At 42.3% G+C, this 23182-nt stretch overlaps 1 protein-coding gene across 1 annotated transcript in view; it reads right to left on the reverse strand.

The window, feature by feature from the left end:
* LOC115106389 (glutamate receptor ionotropic, delta-1-like) overlaps nt 1-23182 on the reverse strand; it is a 159072-nt gene that overhangs the window by 61259 nt on the left and 74631 nt on the right. The window contains exons 2-3 of the mRNA XM_029629070.2: nt 12866-12919; nt 2079-2252 (exon numbers count right to left, since the gene is read on the reverse strand). Of these exons, the coding sequence (XP_029484930.2) occupies nt 2079-2252; nt 12866-12919 (228 nt within the window). The remainder of the gene's footprint in view (nt 1-2078; nt 2253-12865; nt 12920-23182) is intronic.

Consider the following 23182-nt stretch of genomic DNA (forward strand, 5'->3'; position numbering starts at 1 on the left):
GATATTTACGTACGGTCTCTGTAGGGACGACGTCATCGATGCACTTATTGATGAAGCCGGTGACTGATGTGGTATACTCCTCAAAATCCATCGGATGAATCCCAAAACATATTCCAGTCTGTGCTAGCAAAACATTCCTGTTGCTTAGCATCCACATCATCTGACCACTTCCATGTTGAGCGAGTCACTGGTACTTCCTGGTTGAGTTTTTGCTTGTAATCAGGAATCAGGAGGATAGAATTGTGATCAGATTTGCCAAATGGAGGGCGATGGAGAGCTTTGTATGCATCTCTGTGTGTGGAGTAAAGGTGGTCTAGAGTTTTTTTTCCTTTGGTTCCTTTGACATGCTGGTCGAAATGAGGTAAAACGGATTCACGTTTTCCTGCATTAAAGTCGCGGGCCACTAGGAGTGCCACTTCTGGATGAGCATTCAACAACAACAACAACAACAACTCTGCATGTTTACTCCCTTATCACTTCTGTCCTCTCCTCTGCCTTGTTGTTAGTTGTGTCCTTTCCTGTTTCTGTGTTTTGATGATAACCTTCTTATTACTTCACTGTCACGACATGTTCAACCAGAGATCAACAACAAGTGGCCCCGTTAGAAGTCTCCATCGAGAGTTCTGTGATCGGCTATCTCAGTCACGCTCATCCCACCCATAGAAGTGGAGTGAATCAATATATTATGGAGGTGATTTGCTGTGTGCCAGTATACCGACAGAGTGAAGAAATGCAAATGGCTAATTTGTTAATACATGGATAATTTACAGCTTTCCAGGGTGTGAGAACGAGATACAGTAGTGATAAAAGTGCAAATTCAGCGACAGACTGCTGATGGGGTTTCGCCGGCACCATGAACCAGCATTTTCCTTGTCATGAGGGTGATTTAACATCAAAGAGTGTTTAACCCTCTTTTGCATTAATTATTGAGATAAGAGCCCCTGGAGGATTTGGGCCATCTGTTAACGGTTAGCGATAGCGAGAGTTCAGGTGGGTTCAAGGAGGTTTTCAGTCAGAGACACCTCTGGTTACATAAAGGTGGAACAGAGGGGAGGGATGTCAGAGAGCAGCATCCATGTGATCTCGTTGAGTGGTTTGACTGAGAATGTCTAGCTGCTATCTAGCTGCCATATCAAAGAGGTATCTTTGATAACTTTGTCATCATATAGTACTTGTGCTTCCTCTACTGTTACTATTAAGGGGTAACATACTCTTGTCATAAACTGCAGGCAGTGATTAAACAGTGTTTACTCCAAGTTTACGAGAATCTCAGATAATTATTTGTTGGATTCTTAGCAATAAAGTGTAGGTTGCTTGGATGAGTAAACCGAAATAACTAAAATGAATGGTAAGTTCAGTCTGAAATAGTGTTAGGAGACTCAGGGGACTGAAAGCAAAACAACTAATGAGTCAATAGGAATCACAGGTCTAACTTCTCTCTAGCATCCTGGTCCTCTCAACCATAGAAATATAATCTCTAGAATTGGAATCCCCATTCAACGAGTCTAAGTCCCTTCTAGTGATTATATATCTATGCTCTCAACCAACTCTTCCTTATCTGTCCTACAGGCCTCGAAAAGCTATCACTGTATCCCGCCACATGTCAATGGCACAGCCTTGTGGAACATCTCATCATCCATTATCACTCAATGGGAGATACATTTTAGGTGCTGTTGACCTTCAGAGGCCCACAGGTCACATGCTCAGTGATACTGTAAACAGACATTCTGGGGCTGTCCCTGATGTGACATGTGATAGGAGTCACTGACCTAACCCCCAGAGGCAGCATCAGATAACAGCAAAAGTAGACATGGCTACAGCGCTAACATTTCTCCGAAATACATAATTGTTGTTTCTTGTGTATTTGTTATGATCGACCTTGAAGATATTAGTAAAGAGCAAATGTAATTTGGGTCTGAATATGATATGTGGGGACTGACAATTTTTCCTGACCAAATCTCCTGACAGGAATAACTCGGGATTCGGGCCCCTGGTCAGGTTACAGGGCCAGGAAAGATGCTTGACCCTAGGGATATAAGACCACTGGCCTTGATGTGAAGGCGCCCTGTTGAACTGACCTCAAGTGACTGTAAGTATCCTTCCTGGGGGTCACAGAGTAAGGAGGAGATGCGGTGGTTGTTCCTCATGCAGTGCACGCTGCTGTCCCTCCACAGCGGGAAGATCTGACGAATCACTGTCATCCGCCCCAATGCACTGTGGGCCAGCTCCATGATCTCAGTGTCACTGATCTCCTACAGACAGAAGGGGAAAGAAGGGAAGAGGAGGGGAGAGAAGGGGAGAGGAGGTGAGAGGGGGAGAGAGGGGAGAAGAGAAGAGGAAAGGGGTAGAGAAGAGAGAGGGGGAGAGAAGGGGGGGAGGAGAGCGGAGGAGAATGGGAAGGGGTAGATGAGAAGGGGAGAGAAGGGGAGAGGAGGAGAGGGGAAGAGAAGGGGAGAAGGAGAGACAAGAGGAAAGGAGGGGAGAGGGGGAGAGAAGGGGAGAAGGAGAGACACAAGGAAAGGAGGGGAAGGGGGAGAGGAGGTAGAGAGAGGGGGAGAGAAGGGGAGAAGAAGGGAGAGAGGGAGAGAAGGGGTGAGAAGAGGAAAGGGTAGAGAAGAGAGAGGGGGGAGAGGGGAGGGAGGAGACGGAGGAGAATGGGAGAAGGGGTAGATGAAGAGGAAAGGGGAGGGAGAGAGGGGAAGAGAAGGGGAGAAGGAGAGACAAGAGGAAAGGAGGGGAGAGGGGGAGAGAAGGGGAGAAGGAGAGACACAAGGAAAGGAGGAGAGAAGGGGAGACATGTTACAGCATAAAAAAAGGTGAAACAAAAACTGTCCTGCCTGTTACTACAGACTACCAACTATGACAAGGTGAACAGAGTCCCTGTGTACGGTGACCATATTAAGAAATCTCTCCGATGAGTATGAATATGGATGCTTTGCTACGTGATGAAAGAGCTTATTCCTTCACAACCTATTTCCTTGGGTCTGCTTGCTGTTTACATCATAGTGCTCACTCAGCCTGCAGGCAAACTCTGAGCTCCTGCCTGGGAGACCCACCCGGTCCAAGGCCCCATCACCTCACCTGCCGCATCCACCCCCTGGATATGTGCTAGTCAGCCACTGCAAGCCCCTGGCCCCCGGCTCCCTGCTCACCCCACCACCACAGCTGTTGGCTTGTCTTCTCAGACTTTGCTTGTTTTTATCGTATTTTCTGCTGGCTTGGGCTTCCCTCAGCCCTGTGGGACTGGGAAATGAACCCAGGCGGGCTTGCACAATTCCAGTCTGCACTTTGCCTGGCATGGCATGTCCATACTCCTGATTCCTGACACTGTCAGGCACAACACAACGGCAGTTTCCTGGATACAGATTAAGTCTAAAAAACTAACTTAATGGTGAATCTCAATTGAAAAGTATTTTTAGGGCTTAATCTGTATCCCGGGATACCACCCCATTTTTGTCTGAAGCAGCAGGGAAGCCTACGGTTCTGTATCACTTCCACGTCAATCAGAGAGAGGATTCTCGCATGACATGATGATAATAACAGACACATCTGGTACTGACCATTTGGCAGTGATGCATGGTTAATATAATGTGATATGGAGGAAATAAATGCTGGTCACAGCTTTAAAAAATAATATCTCATCACAAAACTCTGAGCTGACAAATGATTCAATGGCAGATGCTCTGATAAAAATAATAAATTGAAGCAGTGTGGGTAATGTTTTACTCATCATCACGTTGGTATTTTGTCCATATATATAAAGATGCCAAAGTTTTACACACAGATTTTTTGTTAAATCTGGAGACATATTATTTTTTGGTTGTAGTTTTCACCCTGTCATAGGTAATAGGGTATACGGTGTACAGTATGCAACATTTGCTTTCATAGGATAACCAGAGGCAAAGTCATTAATACATTAATGAGCTACATCGGGTGATTGGTTAAGCCTTTTTGGGTGTGTGTGACATCACACAGATTTTTCCTTTCCACAAACTGCCTGTTGCTTGATATGAGCAAGTTTGCCCAAATGTATCAAATCCACAATTAGTTGGCTAGTAGTGGCTACTGCCTTTGGTGTTCTAGCTAGCTACATTTCAGTAATTTAGCTAGCCTCCTAAATGCAGTGGTCAGTGGATAAACTACAGTAAATATGAGTTGAAAATATTTGTCTGAAAACAAATTAGTCACCAGTTATTGTTGTCCATGGTGTTATCATGTCTAACCAGTGGGCTCCTGAGTCTAGCTAGCTGAGTCGTTTGGCATCCACGATTAGCTAATTGTGATAGTTAGCAATTGGTTACTGCTTGGCCAATGTGAGCCAGCATGCTAGCTAGCTACTTTTCAGTGGATATCCTTCTAAATGCGGTGATCACTGGATAAACTAGCTATGAGTTTAACATATTTTGGTGAAAACAAACTAGTAGCCAGATGTTGTTGCCCATGGTTGAATAATATCTAACCAGCTGGCTCCTGAAACCTATGTGACATGTCTAGTACTGTATATGCCTATTAGGTCCCGAGTCCAGGCGCAGTTTAGCTAATGTTAGCTAGCTAGCATTGCTAGCTGAGCTTTTATAGAAAACGGCTAAGATGATTCAAACTCTGTGGCTAGCTAACAAGCCCTTCTCAACAATGTTATTCAACAATATTATTGGGGTACGGTACAATTAGATATATTTTTGAAAGTAACTGTCATGGAAGGTGGGGGTTAGTACTGGTTTTAGGGTTGTCACTAGTTACCACAGACAAAGGCAAGTTTTAGATCCGAGGGAGAGATACTTTTGAGGAGATAGGACACTCCATTGGAAATGAACGCCCATTGTGAATTTTGCCCATGCATCATCAATGAGCCGCATGGTGCTTTCTGGGCGATTCTGGGACAAGGAGAGCTTTCCTTCAAGGATTGATTGGGAGTCAATTGGAAGTTAGCTCAAAAACACAACATTTGTATGAATTTCGTTACAGAAGTTCGTTACAGGAAGTACAACATCTCTCACAAGAGATGTGAGATAATTAACTTGTTCTTTGTAATATCGTATAGCTTTGGAATCGTGGCGTTACATACACTACATGACCAAAGGTATGTGGACACCTGCTCGTTGAACATCTCATTCCAAAATCATGGGAAGGCTTTCCACTAGATGTTGGAACATTGCTGAGGGGTCTTGCTTCAATTCAGCCACAAGACCATTAGTGAGGTCTGATATTTGGCGATTAGGCCTGGCTCGCAGTCGGCGTTCCAATTCCCAAAGGTTTTCGATAGGGTTAAGGTCCGGGCTCTGTGCAGGCCAGTAAAGTTCTTCCACACCGGTCTCGACAAACAACTTCTGTGTGGACCTCGCTTTGTGTTTTCATGCTGAAACAGGAAAGAGCTTTCCCCAAAATGTTGCCACAAAGTTGGATGCACTGACTAGTCTAGAATGTCATTGTATGCCTTGGCATTAAGATTTCCATTCAATCAAACTAAGGGGCCTAGACCGAACCAATAAAAACAACCCCAGGCCATTATTCCTCATCCACCAAACTTTACAGTTGGCACTATGCATTGGGGCAAGTAACGTTCTCTTGGCATCCGTCAAACCCAGATTTCTCCAAATGGTGAAGAGTGATTCATCACTCCAGGGAACGTGTTTCCACTGTTCCAGAGGCCAATGTCGGCAAGCTTTACACCACTTCAGAGTCTTGGCATTGTGCATGGTGATCTTAGGCTTGTGTGCGGCTGCTCGGCCATGGAAGCCCATTTCATTAAGCTCCAGACAAACAATTCTTGTGCTGATGTTTCTTCCAGAGGCCGTTTGGAACTCAAATCAAATCAAATGTTATTGGTCACTTGTGTTTAGCAGATATTATTGCGGGTGTAGTGAAATGCTCGGTAGTGAGTGTTGCAACCAAAAACATACTTTTTTTTACATACTAGACGCTTCAGCACTTGGCGGTTCTGTTCTGTGAGCTTGTGTGGTCAACCACTTCGCGGCTGAGCACCTGCAGTTGATGGGGGCAGTTCTAGCAGGGCAGAAATTTGACAAACTGACTTGTTGGAAAGTTGGCATCCTACGACGGTGCCATGCTGAAAGTCACTGAGCTCTTCAGTAAAGGCATTCTACTGCCAATTTTTGTCTATGGAGAATGCATGTATGTGTGCTTAAATTTATACACTAGTCACCAATGGGTGTGGCTAAAATAGCCATATTTTTGTATATACTCTATAGTGTACGTTAAAAGAAAATAGGAACGTTTCTTGACTAATGCCGCGTTCACGTGCTAGTTGGAACTAGGAAACTCGACAATGTCAGACTTGTAATTATACACGTGCCGCTTTCAACCAGTTAGCTAGTCAAAAATGTGGGAGTTTGTTAATCCTAGCACGTGAACACGGCACATACCCTGACTTGGAGAAGTGTGATGATTAGCTTAGCAACCGCATGATGCAGCATGACAACTTGAACACATTTGGTTGACAGTCTACTGGGTGATGTTCCCTCCGTTCATTACCCATTGGGATTCCTATCTCTTACTTTCTCTAATATCTCTGTCCGAGGGGAGAGAAATTGTCCGCCATTGTTTTGTGTTTTGCTAGGGGCTCGAAGTGATGACCCCAATAAGGATCAACCAGTCACCCGATGGATAACAATGACTTTGCCTCCGTCTATCCCCCAAAGAAAAGTTTACGTACAGCAGCGCAGTACAGAGCATCCTACTGGATGTGTCAACTGTGAACATCTTTTTCCCATTAAATTGAATTGTTTCTTTCCCACGTCAGTGCAGATCTGGGCGGGCTGGGGGTTAGTGTTAGCACTCTCTTCTCCTGGCCTCACATGCCCCTCCTGAATTTCACACTCCGATGTGTCCAACATCTTCAGGTGCTGTACAGGCTGGGCCTCTATCCTGCCGACCCCCAGGACAGACCATCTGGTCATCCAACAGTCCCGAAGATTGGAGCCAACCTACTCTAGAATCTCAAGCTCCAGACAGGAGTGTGGCCCAGGAGATGGATGATGGAAATAGACTATGGACTTATAACAGACGGATATTTTGATGGAGCACACAACTGTTTAACCCCTGGCCCGGTCTTCCATAAAGACTCATGTTTATGTAGACAGAGTAGTGTTGATCTTGGCCTGGGCCTCTAAACTCTCTGTATCAGATTAATAATTAAGGTGAAGCTACAGCAGTGTTCAGGAGGATCTGTCTGATAAAACAACGCCAAGGTTAGAGTGTACCGGCTAGGAAAAGCTAGCTACATACTGTAGGGTGAGAGTGCAGTATGGTTGTACTAGAACCATAACATGCAATACATTATGAAGTAAACATATTTTCTGGTTCTGACGGAAAAACTATAAATAGTTTTGAAAAAGCAGCCTCAAAAGAAACATAGTTATTGAAGATAAATGAACAGTGCACGCTACTCACAGTACATGTTTCTACACAACTCTGGAAAAACTTCTGATCTACAGTAATCTCTCTTCAAAGAAAATCAATATCATAAGACTTTGAAATGTATATTTAGAATCATTTTTCTTATTCTGTTTGACTGATACGAAATGTAATTAAACAACAACAAAAAAGATCTGAAGGTAAAAAAAATGATATATACAGTGCCTTGCGAAAGTATTCGGCCCCCTTGAACTTTGCGACCTTTTGCCACATTTCAGGCTTCAAACATGAAGATATAAAACTGTATTTTTTTGTGAAGAATCAAAAACAAGTGGGACACAATCATGAAGTGGAACGACATTTATTGGATATTTCAAACTTTTTTAACAAATCAAAAACTGAAAAATTGGGCGTGCAAAATTATTCAGCCCCTTTACTTTCAGTGCAGCAAACTCTCTCCAGAAGTTCAGTGAGGATCTCTGAATGATCCAATGTTGACCTAAATGACTAATGATGATAAATACAATCCACCTGTGTGTAATCAAGTCTCCGTATAAATGCACCTGCACGGTGATAGTCTCAGAGGTCCGTTAAAAGCGCAGAGAGCATCATGAAGAACAAGGAACACACCAGGCAGGTCCGAGATACTGTTGTGAAGAAGTTTAAAGCCGGATTTGGATACAAAAAGATTTCACAAGCTTTAAACATCCCAAGGAGCACTTTGCAAGCGATAATATTGAAATGGAAGGAGTATCAGACTGTATATATATATATATACAGTACCAGTCAAAAGTTTGGACATACCTACTCATTCCATGGTTGTTCTTTATTTTTACTACTTTCACCATTGTAGAATAATAGTGAAAACATCAAAACTATGAAATAACATATGGAATCATGGAGTAACCAAAAAATTGTTAAACAAAAAATATATTTTATATTTGAAATTCTTCAAAGTAGTCACCCTTAGCCTTGATGACAGCATTGCACACTCTTGGCATTCTCTCAACCAGCTTCACCTGGAATGCTTTTCCATAAGTATTGAAGGAATTCCCTCATATGCTGAGCACTTGTTGGCTGCTTTTCCTTCACTCTGCGGTCCATCTCATCCCAAACCATCCCAATTGGGTTGAGGTTGGATGATTGTGGAGGCCATGTCATCTGATGCAGCACTGCATCACTTCACTTCTTTGTGAAATAGCCCTTACACAGCCTGGAGATGTGTTGGGTCATTGTCCTGTTGAAATATAAATGATAGTCCCACTAGGCGCAAACCAGATGGTATGGCGTATTCCTGTGGTAGCCATGCTGGTTAAGTGTGCCTTGAATTCTAAATAAATCACTGACAGTGTCACCAACAAAGCACCCCCACACCCTCACACCTCCTCCTCCATGCTTCATGGTGGGAACCACACATGAGGAGATCATCCGTTCACCTACTCTGCGTTTCACAAAGGCATGGTGGTTGGAACCAAAACTCTCAAATTTGGACCAAAGGACAGATTTCCACCAGTCTAATGTCCATTGCTTGTGTTTCTTGGTCCAAGCAATTCTCTTCTTATTATTGGTGTCCTTTAGTACTGCTTTCTTTGCAGCAAATCAACCATGGAAGGCCTGATTCACGCAGTCTCATCTGAACAGTTGATGTTGAGATGTGTCTGTTACTTGAAGTCTGTGAATATATAAAATATATAACACTTTTTTTGGTTACTACATGATTCCATATGTGTTATTTCATAGTTTTGATGTCTTCACTATTATTCTACAATGTAGAAAATAGTAAAAATAAAGAAAAATCCTTGAATGAGTAGGTGTGTCCAAACTTTTGACTGTTATTGTATATCCACCGACACTGAACAAGAATTGTATTATCTTTCTCTCTAACATTGACGTGTATGTGGGGTTTCAAAGAGCAGAATATCTATTCTAGACTGCAGACATAGATAGTACTTATATAAGTAAAATGCCCCTGGATTCATCTTCCAACACATTTCATGTAAAGGAATATTTCACAAAGAGAAGAGAGATAAGACCAACAAAATAAAATGTAATTTTCATGTGTTCATTAAATTATTCATGAACTTGGATTGTTACCTTGAAAATATATTTGAGTTGATAAAAAGCACAGAAAGAATTCCTCCTCGTTATATTTTCAGATGATGTACAGAAGACGCTTCACCCATTTCTGATGCGGGCTCACAATGACAATAACTGGAGTATACTAACATACACAAAATTAGCTTAATGGAAACACAACATAACACTGTATAATATACCATGCCATATGTAGACCTAAGTGACAGCCAAATCACTCAGCAACACAAACCAGCACGACGTCTTCCTTCGTTTTATACAACTGGCAACACACAAACACAAAATCGATTAAAGCACCATCTGCCGCTGCGTCATCTCCCTCCCCCCCCCCCCCCATTCCCACTTTCCCGGCATCAGCGAACATTAAGAACACTCATAATAATAAATAAGACTTATCTCTGGTAGGCTGTGACATCACAACAACCACGGCTCTCTGCCCGCCATTGGGCAGTCTGGGCGAGGCAGCTCCAGCTCCACAGGAGGCCAGTACACCTGCAGCTACAGTACTCTCAAACCCTCATCAACTCTCTCTACTGCTGCCTGGCTGCATTCTGAGCAGACCCTGCTACTTTTAATTGGCCTCCAATGAACAGGCTGGATTAAAGGGCAGGGTTGTTTACATCAGCACAGTGTTAGAGCAGACACACTGAGACCTGGGTAGATGTCTTTGAGACGTTGGCCGCATCCGAATACTAATGCTAGTGTACTACATTCTTAAACTGCATACTAATTTCAGTGTTTGATCTAGTAGAATTCACTCATCTTTTCTGACTCTGATAATCTGATAATCAGATATATTGGCATGCTCTACCAAAATAAACGAATGGCGGGAGTCAGCGCGATTGCGCATTAACCTGTTGCTCCTACCCTCTACTTTTTTGAACATTTTGTTAAAAATCGCGCAACATTTCAGCGCCCTGCTACTCATGCCAGGAATATAGTACGTTCATATGGTTAGAATGTGTGGATAGGAAACCCTCGGACGTTTTTAAAACTGGTTAAATCACGACTGTGGCTATAACATAACGTGCGTTACATCGGAAAGCGCAGGAAAACCTGATCACAGAAAATGGAAATAAATATCCTTGCGCCACTTCCAGCAATTGTTAACAGTGAGCCGAATTAGATAAGACCGAGCATTCAACTCCCACAGCATCCCCATGTTGTCTAGAGTCTTGTGAATTGAATCATCTTTGATTCTTGGTTGAACCGAAACAGGGGCACCACTTACCTTCGGTCTCCGCCCAGATCATTCCGGAAGAGCTCTCTCGTGAAATTTTTTCCAAGACGACAGCTAATGATTTTTACATCGCCTAAGGATGATTTTTATCGCTTATTAACGTTTACTAATACCTAAAGTAGCATTACAAACGTATTTCTAAGTGTTTTGTGAAAGTTTATCGTCTACTTTTTGAATTTAAAAAAATGACGTTACGTTGTGAAATCGCTGTTTTTTTCGTTTATCACACAGTCTACATATAACGATATCTTGGCTTTATATGGCCCGATTTAATCGAAATAAAGACCCAATAGTGTTTATGGGACATCTAGGAGTGCCAACAAAGAATATGGTGAAAGGTAATGACTGTTTTCTATTTTATTGTGCGGTTTGTGTAACGCCGAAATGCTAATTATTTTGTTTACGTCCCCTGCTATGCTTTTGTGTTGTAGTGTATTGGTGCATGCTATCAGATAATAGCTTCTCATGCTGTCGCCGAAAAGCATTTTAAAAATCTGACTTGTTGCCTGGATTCACAACGAGTGTAGCTTTAATTTGATACCCTGCATGTGTATTTTAATGAACTTTTGAGTTTTAACTAATACTATTAGCATTTAGCGTAGCGCATTTGCATTTCCAGAGCTCTAGTTGGGACGCAAGCGTCCCAAGTAGAAGCAAGAGGTTAAATAATGCATTTGGAGTACTACTTTCAAAATTTCACACACTACAAAATGTTACTTTTTCACATACTATTTAGTAAGCTAGTATGGCTATTGGGACAGGGCCACTGTCTGACTCTGCTTCGGGCACAGCTACTGCAGAAAACTACGTGTGGCGTCCTGGTGGTACAGAGACCCAGACTATGTCTATGGCTAAGACCTAGGGTTGAGTCCCAAATGGCACCCTAATCCCTATCGAGTACTACTTTTGACCTGGACCCAGGGCCCATAGGCCTCTGGTCAAAAGTAGTACACAATATAGGGAAAATACTGCCATTTTGGATGCACTCATAGGAGCAAAATTAGAAAATTGGTTAAAGAGATGACAGTTTGCCATTTATCATCTATAAAATGAGAAGTGTTTTTACAAAACTGCAAATGCTTAAAAGATGTCTGAAGTGGATGTGGGAGACTCAGGCATATTGAAATTGAAACAACAGAGAGGAAACTTTGAGGAATTCTTAGCCAGTTGGCAACGCTTGTAACGAGAGAACACGTAAGTACAATTATAGTTGGGTCCAGAGAGAAATCTATGATGTGGAAATCGATCAAGGAAATAATGAACTAAATTGGAACTGTCATGTCTCTTTCTTATTAGGGAGTTTCAAATGCCATTTTGGCCACATCTTCATAATGGTGGAGGAGTTTTGTTGTATCAAACAATGAGTACATATTTTGTTAGAGCTCTATCAGTGTGCAGAGTGACTGAAGGATGTGAGACACACGCAATGCAAGGTGCTGTAGAACTGTGAGCGACTACTGATCTACTCAATGCGTCAAGCAGTTCCCTTGATCGTCAACTCACTGTTATTGGCATCGCACAGTTGTTGTGGGTATATACACTGAGTGTACAAAACATTAGGAACACCTTATTAATATGGATTTGCACCCCCTTTTGCCCTCAGGACAGGATCAATTCGTCAGGGCATGGACTCAACAAGGTGTCGAACACGTTCCACAGGGATGCTGGCCCATGTTGACTCCAATGCTTCCCACAGTTGTGTCAAGTTGTCTGGATGTCCTTTGGGTGTTGGATCATTCTATTGAGTGTGAAAAACACAGCAGCATTGGAGTTCTTGATACACTCAAACCGGTGCGCCTGACTCCTACAACCATATCCAGTTCAAAGACACTTACATATTTTGTCTTGCCCATTCACCCTCTGATTGTCTCAAGGTTTAAAAATCATTATTTAACCTGTCTCCTCCTCTTCATCTACACCGATTGAAGTGGATTTAACAAGTGACATCAATAAGGGATCACAGCTTTCACCTGGATTCACCTGGTCAGTCTACGTAATGGAAAGAGCAGGTTCTCCTAATGTTTTCTATACTCAGTGTAGAGGAAATGCAAAGATAGGAGTTAGGAGAAAGAGATAGTTATTGAGAAAGAAGCGAGAGAGAGAGAGAGAGAGAGATTTATCAGCAGCATCAACATAAATACTCTCATCTTCTCTTACCTCATTGACAAATACCCAGTGACTGTCCTTGGAAGCCAGGTTGGTTTCAACAGCCTGCAAAGAAAGAGAGAGAAATAAAGAGGTTACCATAGTGACAGATAAGACTGTGGAGGGAAAAGGCTAATTGAGTCCAGAAGACTTGGATGTATTGCTGCTGTTTCTATCCAACAGGACCCATGTAAAATCGTCTACAGTCTTGTCATTATCCAATTATTCAAGGAACAAACATAGACCCATGTGGCTTGGAAAACCTTGATGGACAAACAGCATTGGATCCATGCAAGCCTCACAGCTACAGACTCTCCAAAATACACCGGATGGTAGTTCAAAATGACTGTCCAATCATTTGTCATTGAGACCATTTTTGTTCAAATTTGTCAAATAAATTGTATAGTACGTTCACACAAAACACCTCAGCTGTGAAAATAGTGTTTGTACAATTCCTTCCGTTTTTCTCTTTTGTTGTTCTCATGGTGGTACTGTCTTTCCCACAATCCATTGTGTTGGCAGCCAGTTCCAACAGAAGTGTAAGTGTACTATAACGTCCAAACCACAAGCCTTTTTTATGCCTTAGTGGTGCAGCATAGGTAGTGCCAAATTGTTCAGCACCGAACATCTTTGCGTTTTGGAAAATTATAATTGCTCAGCGTAAGCGTACATTTTTTATGACAGTGCTTGCTTGGGCCTATGCCATATATCATAATCGCATCAGCAACTATCTTGTACTTTACAATAAAAACAAACATTTACACTGCCATTTGCAGGAAGAAATGCCTGCACATGGTATAACCCAGTAAGAAAGGTCTGCACATGGTATAACCCAGTAAGAAAGGTCTGTACATGGTATAACCCAGTAAGAAAGGTCTGTACATGGTATAACCCAGTAAGAAAGGTCTGTACATGGTATAACCCAGTAAGAAAGGTCTGTACATGGTATAACCCAGTAAGAAAGGCCTGCACATGGCATAACCCAGTAAGAAAGGTCTGTACATGGTATAACCCAGAAAGGCCTTTTATTTGATCTTTATTGAACTAGGCAAGTCAGTTAAGAACAAATTATTTTCAATGACAGCCTAGGAACAGTGGGTTAACTGCCTTGTTGAGGGGCAGAACAACAGATTTTTTACTTTGTCAGCTCAGGGATTTGATCTTGCGGATACTAGTTCAACACTCGAACCACTAGGCTACCTGCCGCCCCATAGTATAACGGCCTGCACATGGTATAACCCAGTAAGAAAGGCCTGTACATGATATAACCCAGTAAGCCCTGTACATGGCATAACCCTCATCATCCCATTCTGTATTCATGTACTCACGTATAAAACATTCTGGTTGTACGGTGTCCATATTGGAACAGCCTAGCACATTTCTGTTGAGATACATGTACAGCATCTGCCAGTTGAGAGGCCCAATACAGAAGCTATGGATCGCCCCATGTGATTCTCCTGTCCTCAAGCTAATTAGGCCTGACAGATGTTCTCAAACGGCTCCTCATTTGCCTGCCTTACCATAAAGAAGGCTGTTACATATGTAAACACTTCTGTGGGTTCATGTTGACCATAAATATTCACAGATATATCCTGTCACAGAATTTCACAATGTAGGCTATACTGCATGGATAATTGTACTGACTGCTCTAATGTGGGTAGTTTGTAATCCTTTTGCTCCCCAACACACAGAGGTGGGATGCACACTCTTAGAAAAAAAGTTTCCAAAAAGGGTTCTTCAGCTGTCCCAGTAGGAGAACCCTTTTTGGTTCCATGTAGAACCCTTTTGGGTTCCATGTAGAACTCTCTGTGGGAAGGGCTCATCTACCAGAAACCAAAAGGGTTCTACCTGGAACCAAAAAGGTTTCTTCAAAGGGTTCTCCTATGGGGACATTCAAAGAACCCTTTCAGGCAGAGTTGCAAAAAAAAAGCCATATCTCAGTCTGGCCAAAAAATGTAAGATTAAAATGGGCAAAAGAACAGACACTGGACAGAGGAACTCTGCTGAGAAGGCCAGCATCCCGGAGTCGCCTCTTCACTGTTGACGTTGAGACTGGTGTTTTACAGGTACTATTTAATGAAGCTGCCAGTTGAGGACTTGTGAGGCTTCTGTTTCTCAAACTAGACACTCTAATGTACTTGTCCTCTTGCTCAGGTGTGTACCGGGGCCTCCCACTCCTCTTTCTATTCTGGTTAGAGACAGTTTGCGCTGTTCTGTTAAGGGAGTAGCACACAGCGTTGTATGAGATCTTCAGTTTCTTGACAATTTCCCGCATGGAATAGCCTTAAATTCTTAGAACAAGAATAGACTGACGAGTTTCAGAAGAAAGTGCTTTGTTTCTGGCCATTTTGTTCCTGTAATCGAACCTACAAATGCTGATGCTCCAGATACTCAACTAGTCTAAAGAAGGCCCGTTTTATTCCTTCTTTAATCAGAACAAAAGTTTTCAGCTCTGCTAACATAATTGCAAAAGGATTTTTTAATGATCAATTAGCCTTTTAAAATGATCAACTTGGATTAGCTAACACAACGTGCCATTGGAACACAGGAGTGATGTTTGCTGATAATTGGCCTCTGTACGCCTATGTAGATATTCCATTAAAAATCAGCCATTTCAGCTACAATACCCATTTACAATATTAACAATGTCTACACTGTATTTCTGATCAATTTGATGTTATTTTAATGGAGAGAAAATGTGCTTTTCTTCCAAAAACAAGGACATTTCTAAGTGACCCGAAACTTTTGAACGATAGTGTATATAGGATATGTATATTATTACATTTGTTTTGCTGAGAAAACTTGGGGGGGAACAAAATCGGCACACGGGCCGCCATTTGGGGAACCCTGCTATAGCCTATAGTCTAGCTGCATATCATGCCACATTTCATGTATGCAAGATCATCGCACATGTCCCCAGAAAGCAGATATTTATGTGTGGCCCGTCCCCTCTGTCCGTTGTGTGATGTGGTTTGAGGTGGTTTGCGGGGAGGTGAAGTGGTTTGCAGGGACGTGAGGAGTAATCTCGGAGGCTGCTGATGACTCTGAGCCTGCTTGGTCATTCTTCTCCTTGACCGAGCTACTGAGTTATAACAGTGATGTAACACTACACGCTATATTTACCAGCCTACAGCAGCAAGATAAAGGATACTACTGTGTTGTTTAAGGACTGTGCTGCATGAAGAGAACATACTTTAAATGTGGCTGACCGAAATAAGTGTACATAAAAATGTATTTGCGTCAAAATCACTGTGAAATTTGTAGCATCATTCAAATACTGAGAAATATGTATACTGTATCTGGAGAAACCAAATAAGCAAAAAGTACAACACCTCATAATTCAAAATAAAGAAGAGGGATTTAAGCCTCCCTGCTCTGTCCAATTCTGCATCCCAATGGAACCCTATTCCCTATATTGTGCTATGTCCCTACAGGGCTCTGGTCAAAAGTAGTGCAACATGTAGGAAGTAGGGTGCCATTTGGAACACATTCCTGAGATTTCCAGCACGGGGTTCTCAATAGTGGCACTGGGCAAAGTGGATGTTTGCATTGCTGGCCACCACTTGGGCAGTATCAGTTGTGGCCCTTTGTGGCTCAGTTGGTAGAGTGTGCTGCTTGTAATGCTAGGTTAGTGGGTTCAAGTTCTGAGGTCACCCATATGTAAAATGTATGCACGAGTGGCTGTAAGTTGCTTTGGATAACATGATGATGCGTGGTGATGGAGAGTGTGTTATAGAAGGCCTTAAGGGGGGTTGGTGGAGGGAATGGTTCGGGTATATCTGTCAGCCTTTAACCAGGGAGGGACTAAGGGGGAGACCACTGAGTGGAGGTACTGGGGAGAAACTACTCTTTACACTACAGTGACAAGTGTCTGACCATAGAAGACCTATAATTACATAAATAACCTATAATGCCATAGAGAACCTATAATTTCATGTTATTCTATGGTTCTGACTGGGTCAATTAGACAGAGAGGCAAGGCTACTCTATTCAGTTCGAACTAGTAATTTTCTCTACACAAATTAAAAGTACATAGATAGACTACCGGTATTTAAAGCAATAATGTGCACTTAGCCTTGCTGCTATCTGGAACATTAGGACGTTATGCACAATGTGTAATCAATTCAGTAATAAAATTTGAACACATTCAAAAATCCCTTTTTATTTAATATTCTATTTGTCCGTTTTTTCATGCTAAATAAATCTATACATGCAAGGTTTGCATGGCCTCAAACTAAAAACACACAAGTCTACCTTAGTGAGAATATTTTATTTTAAACATGTCAGGTCAGGGGGACAATCAAGACATTGTGCAAATGTTCCTTATGCAAACAGTGTGTGTGTGGGTGGTGGAAGTTGAAAGCTAGTGGGGGACAACCCATCAGGGAATCTGCATCTAGAGGTCAGTGAAAGCACGTTTGAACTCTGAATTAAATCAATGTGTCGTGGCGACCGCCTCACCAGGAATACAAAACAGCCTTCTTCTATTAAAAAAGAAACACATCCTGATTGTATTTAAATCATAAAAAGTAATTAAGACATTTTTTTTTAAGGAGGATGTATTTCAGGTGGAATCTGGTTGCATATTATATAGGCTACATGTGAAGAACACACAGCTGTTATCTTCCTTTTAATATAGTCAGGTAACTGAAGGTCCACATTATATATGATACATGCCATTTAGCAGACGCTGCTCTCCAATCGACTTACAGTCATACGTGTATACCCGGTGGCAGGAAGCCTAGCATTTAAGAGCGTTGGACCAGTAAGTAAAAGGTTGCTGGTTCGATTCCCCAAGCAGACTAGGTGAAAGCTCTGTTGACGTGCCCTTGAGCAAGGCACTTAACTTGTATGTCGCTCTGGATAAGAGTGTCTGCTAAATGAACAAAAAAGTCAAAATACATTTCACGTGTGGTTGGAATCGAACCCACGTTTCTTGGCATTGCAACTGCCGTGCTCTACCGACTCAGCTACAACGAACCTTATCACCATCATCACATTACAGTATGTGGTATGTTGCTGGACCCCAGGAAGAGTAATGAGGATCCTTAATGAATACACATTATCTGATACAGAATAAGCAACCAAAATAACCCTGTTACCACAAAGAAAACATGGAGAAAACATGTACCTCATGTTCTGTAATGATGGGTTAGGGTTAGGGTTAGGGTTAGCGCAAAACCAGCACAGGAGGTTGCTGGCACATTAACTGGGGAGGACGGGCTCGTGGTAAAGGCTGGAGCGGAATGGGTGGAATGGTATCAAATAAATCAAACACATGGTTTCCATGTGTTGGATGCCATTCCACTTGCTTCATTCCAGACATTATTATAAACCGTCCTCCTGTCAGCAGCCTCCTGGAAAAAACAGCTTGCTTTGGCCTTGTATGACTGAACCTGTCCGTGTTGCTCTTCATGCCTCCCTGTGTCTGCAAACATAACCAAGCACATCGGATGTGTGAAATCAAAACGTGCCACAGCATGCCTTACCATGCATCATTTTAAAGTAGACCAAAGAATAAAGCAATATCACCAACGCTTTCCATATGTTCCCTAATTAATCATCCATATGCAAACCAGATGCATATGCATATGCATACCAGACATCTCACTTAGAATGGAAACTGCCAAAAATGGTGGATGAAGATCTGTTTTGCATCAAGATGAATTCATGCATTATTTTAGGTCATTCGGGTCTACACTATTGAGACACTGTTTTTTTAAACTCAGTTTATTACACGCTAATGAATGCTTCTGTTTAACATATGACTGGTTGGGGTTTGACTTCTGGTCTCCTGCGCGCCACACAACTCTGTTAGCCCACTGAGCAGAAGCCTAGGCACTGGCTCGGGAGCTAACACAAGTCTTCAGAAGGGTACTGAATAATCATGGCATTGCATGTAGGTCTGGAGAGAGTGGCACTGAGAAAACCAAAACAATAGCATCACTTATCCTCTTGTAGCATTCCATTTTCTAACTCTGTGGTTTGCAGTTTTTTTCTCAGAGGAAGTTTTCAAAGATTATTAACAAAACCCACTGATAGCATAATGGACTGACCAGACAAACATTGAATTGACCAGACAAACATTGAGGCATAGAAAAATACCTCATTTCAGACAAACCGATTCCAAATGGATTTTGCTCGCTACGTATTTGCCGAAAGCTGCCGAGGGCCCTGAGAAACCATCAGCGGGACCTTGTAATGTTCTTTGTCGTGTAACTATGGTTACGGTCTCCACAGCTGCATTTAAGATGCATTTTGAGCATTAATGATGTTCATAGCTCTTTCTTTTTGGACTTGAGTGGAATAATATCCATGGAAGTCAAACTAAAACATACAGTAAAGGGACTGAATACAACATTTGAGGGGGTTTCATACAGAGAGTTGGCTTCCCAGACACAGATTATGCCTAATCCTGGATTAAAAAGATGTTTCCATGGAGAATCAATATTGATGCTTTTTAGTCCTTATTAGTGTCTGGTGAACTATCCAGAACTGCATGCTTAGTTTAGCTTCCTGTTCTGCAAATGATTTCTAGATGTAACTGTGACAGAGGCACATATATAGAGAGAGATCCATATATATTGACATCTATATAGTGAAAGATTCATATATATTGAGATATACGTATATAGAGAGAGATCAATATATAGAGGCTCTGTACAATGACTATGATATTAAAGTGCAGACTGTTAGCTTTAATTTGAGGGTAATTTCATCTATAGCAAGTTTAGAAATTACAGCACTTTTTGTACATATTCCCACTATTTTAGGGGACCAAAGGTATTGGAACAAATTCACTTATACAGTATGTGTATTAAAGGAGCCAAAAGTGTAGTATTTGGTCCCATATTCCTGATTAAATCAAGCATGTGACTGTACTAACTTCTTGGATGCATTTGCTGTTTGTTTTTGTTTGTGCCCAATAGAAATGAAGTGTTAATATTTTGGAGTCAATTTTATTGTAAATAATAATAAAATATGTTTCTAAACACTTCTACATTAATGTGGATGCTACCATGATTACAGATAATCCTAAATGAGTCCATAATAATGATGAGTGAGAAAGTTACAGACGCACAAATATCATACCCCCAAGACATGCTAACCTCTCACCATTACAATAACAGGGGAGGTTATCCTTTTTGGGGGGGTATGATACGTACAGTGCCTTAGGAAAGTATTCAGACCCTGACTTGACTTTTTCCACATTTTGTTAAGTTACAGCCTTGTTCTAAAATAGATTAACGAAAACAAATTCAATCTACACACAATACCCAATAATGACAAACCGAAAACTGTTTTTTAAACATTTTGGAAAATTGATAGAAAATTTCTAAAGAGAACTATTGTATTGTATTTGTCTTATGCGCCGAATACAACAGGTGTAGGTAGACCTTACAGTGAAATGCTTACAAGTCCTTAACCAACAATGCAGATTTAAGAAATATAAGTCTGACGTAAAAGAATGATAAGTACTTTTAAAAAATAAACAGAGAGTAGCAGCAGCATAAAAGAGGGGGAGGGACAATGCAAATAGTCTGGGTAGACATATTATTAGCTGTTCAGGAGTCTTATGGCTTGGGGGTAGAAGCTGATAAGATGTCTTTTGGACCCAGACTTGGAGCTACAGGTACCGCTTGCCGTGCATTAGCAAAGAGAACAGTCTATGACTAGGGTGGCTGAAGTCTTGGACAATTTTTAGGGCCTTCTTCTGACACCGCATGGATGGCAGGAAGCTTGGCAATAGTGATATACTGGGCTGTTCGCAATACCCTCTGTAGTGCATTGCAGTCGGAGGCTGAGCAGTTGCCATACCAGGCAGTGATGCAACCAGTCAGGTTGCTCTCGATGGTACAGATGTAGCACCTTTTGAGGATCTGAGGACCCGAATCTTTTCAGTCTCCTGAGGGGGAATAGGTTTTGTTGTGCCCTCTCCACAACTGTCTTGGTGTGTTTGGACCATGATAGCTTGTTCGTGATGTGGACACCAAGGAACTTGAAGTTCTCAACCTGCGCCACTACAGTCCCCTCGATGAGAATGGGGGCGTGCTCGGTTCTCCTTTTCCTGTAGTCACAATCACCTCCTTTGTCTTGATCTCGTTGAGGGAGAGGTTGTTGTCCTGGCACCAAACGGCCAGGTCTCTGACCTCCTCCCTATAGGCTGTCTCATTGTTGTTGCTGATCAGGCCTACCACTGTTGTGTCATCGACAAACTTAATGATGGCGTTGGAGTCGTGCCTGGCCATGCAGTCATGAGTGAACAGGGGGTACAGGAGGGGACTGAGCAGACACCCCTGAGGGGCCCCCGTGTTGATGATCAGCGTGGTGGATACCCTTACCACCTGGGGTGGCCCGTAAGGAAGTCCAGGATCCAGTTACAGAGGGAGGTGTTTAGTCTCAGGGTCCTTAGCTTAGTGATGAGCTTTGAGGGCACTATGGTGTTGAACGCTGAGCTGTAGTCAATGAATATCATTCTCACATACTTGTTCCTTTTGTCCAGGTGGGAAAGGGTGGTGTGGAGTGCAATAGAGATTGTATCATCTGTGGATCTGTTGGGGCGGTATGCAAATTGGAGTGGGTCTAGGGTTTCTGGGATAATGGTGTTGATGTGAGCCATGACCAGCCTTTCAAAGCACTTGGTGGTCTGCTTGAAACATGTTAGTATTGTTAGTATTGCAAACTCAGTCAGGAACATGTTGAAAATGTCAGTGATGACACTTGCCAGTTGGTCAGTGCATGCTTGGAGTACATGTCCTGGTAATCCATCTGGCCCCGTGGAATGTTACAGAGAGTGTGATCACGCAGTCATCCGGAACAGCTGATGCTCTCATGCATGTTTCAGAGTTTCTTGCCTCGAAGCAAGCTTAGAAGTAATTTGTCTTTCATTTTTTATTTTTTTATTTCACCTTTATTTAACCAGGTAGGCTAGTTGAGAACAAGTTCTCATTTACAACTGCGACCTGGCCAAGATAAAGCATATCAGTGTGAACAGACAACAACACAGAGTTACACATGGAGTAAACAATTAACAAGTCAATAACACAGTAAAAAAAGAAAAAAAGATTCTATATACATTGTCTGCAAAAGGCATGAGGAGGTAAGCAAATAATTACAATTTTGCAGATTAACACTGGAGTGATAAATGATCAGATGGTCATGTACAGGTAGAGATACTGGTGTGCAAAAGAGCAGAAAAGTAAATAAATATAAACAGTATGGGTATGAGGTAGGTAAATTGGGTGGGCTATTTACCGATAGACTATGTACAGCTGCAGCGATCGGTTAGCTGCTCAGATAGCAGATGTTTGAAGTTGGTGAGGGAGATAAGTCTCCAACTTCAGTGATTTTTGCAATTCGTTCCAGTCACAGGCAGCAGAGAACTGGAACGAAAAAAGGCGGCCAAATGAGGTGTTGGCTTTAGGGATGATCAGTGAGATACACCTGCTGGAGCGCGTGCTACGGGTGGGTGTTGCCATCGTGACCAGTGAACTGAGATAAGTCAGAGCTTTACCTAGCATGGACTTGTAGATGACCTGGAGCCAGTGGGTCTGGCGACGAATATGTAGCGAGGGCCAGCCGACAAGAGCATACAGGTCGCAGTGGTGGGTGGTATAAGGTGCTTTAGTAACAAAACGGATGGCACTGTGATAAATTGCATCCAGTTTGCTGAGTAGAGTATTGGAAGCTATTTTGTAGATGACATCGCTGAAGTCGAGGATCAATAGGATAGTCAGTTTTACTAGGGTAAGTGTGGCGGCGTGAGTGAAGGAGACTTTGTTGCCGAATAGAAAGCCGACTCTAGATTTGATTTTAGATTGGAGATGTTTGATATGAGTCTGGAAGGAGAGTTTACAGTCTAGCCAGACACCTAGGTACTTGTAGATGTACCTAGGTAATGTCTTTTATCGATGGCGGTTATGATATGGTGCTCTTGTTCTCCATGGACTTTACAGTGTCCCAGAACCTTTTGGAGTTAGAGCTACAGGATGCAAATTTCTGCCTGAAGAAGCTGGCCTTTGCTTTCCTGACTGACTGTGTGTATTGGTTCATATCGCGGGGACTATTCGAGGCTATTGCAGTCCGCCACATGATGTTTTTGTGCTGGTCGAGGGCAGTCAGGTCTGGAGTGAACCAAGGGCTATATTTGTTCTTAGTTCTGCATTTTTTGAACGGAGCATGCTTAAAATGGTGAGGAAGTTCCTTTTAAAGAATGACCAGGCATCCTCAACTGACGGAATGAGGTCAATATCCTTCCAGGATACCCGGGCGAGGTCGATTAGAAAGGCCTGCTCTCAGAGTTTTTTTAGGGAGCGTTTGACAGTGATG

Source organism: Oncorhynchus nerka, linkage group LG23 (genome assembly GCF_034236695.1).
Source record: "Oncorhynchus nerka isolate Pitt River linkage group LG23, Oner_Uvic_2.0, whole genome shotgun sequence".
Classification (NCBI taxonomy): Eukaryota; Metazoa; Chordata; class Actinopteri; order Salmoniformes; family Salmonidae; genus Oncorhynchus; species Oncorhynchus nerka.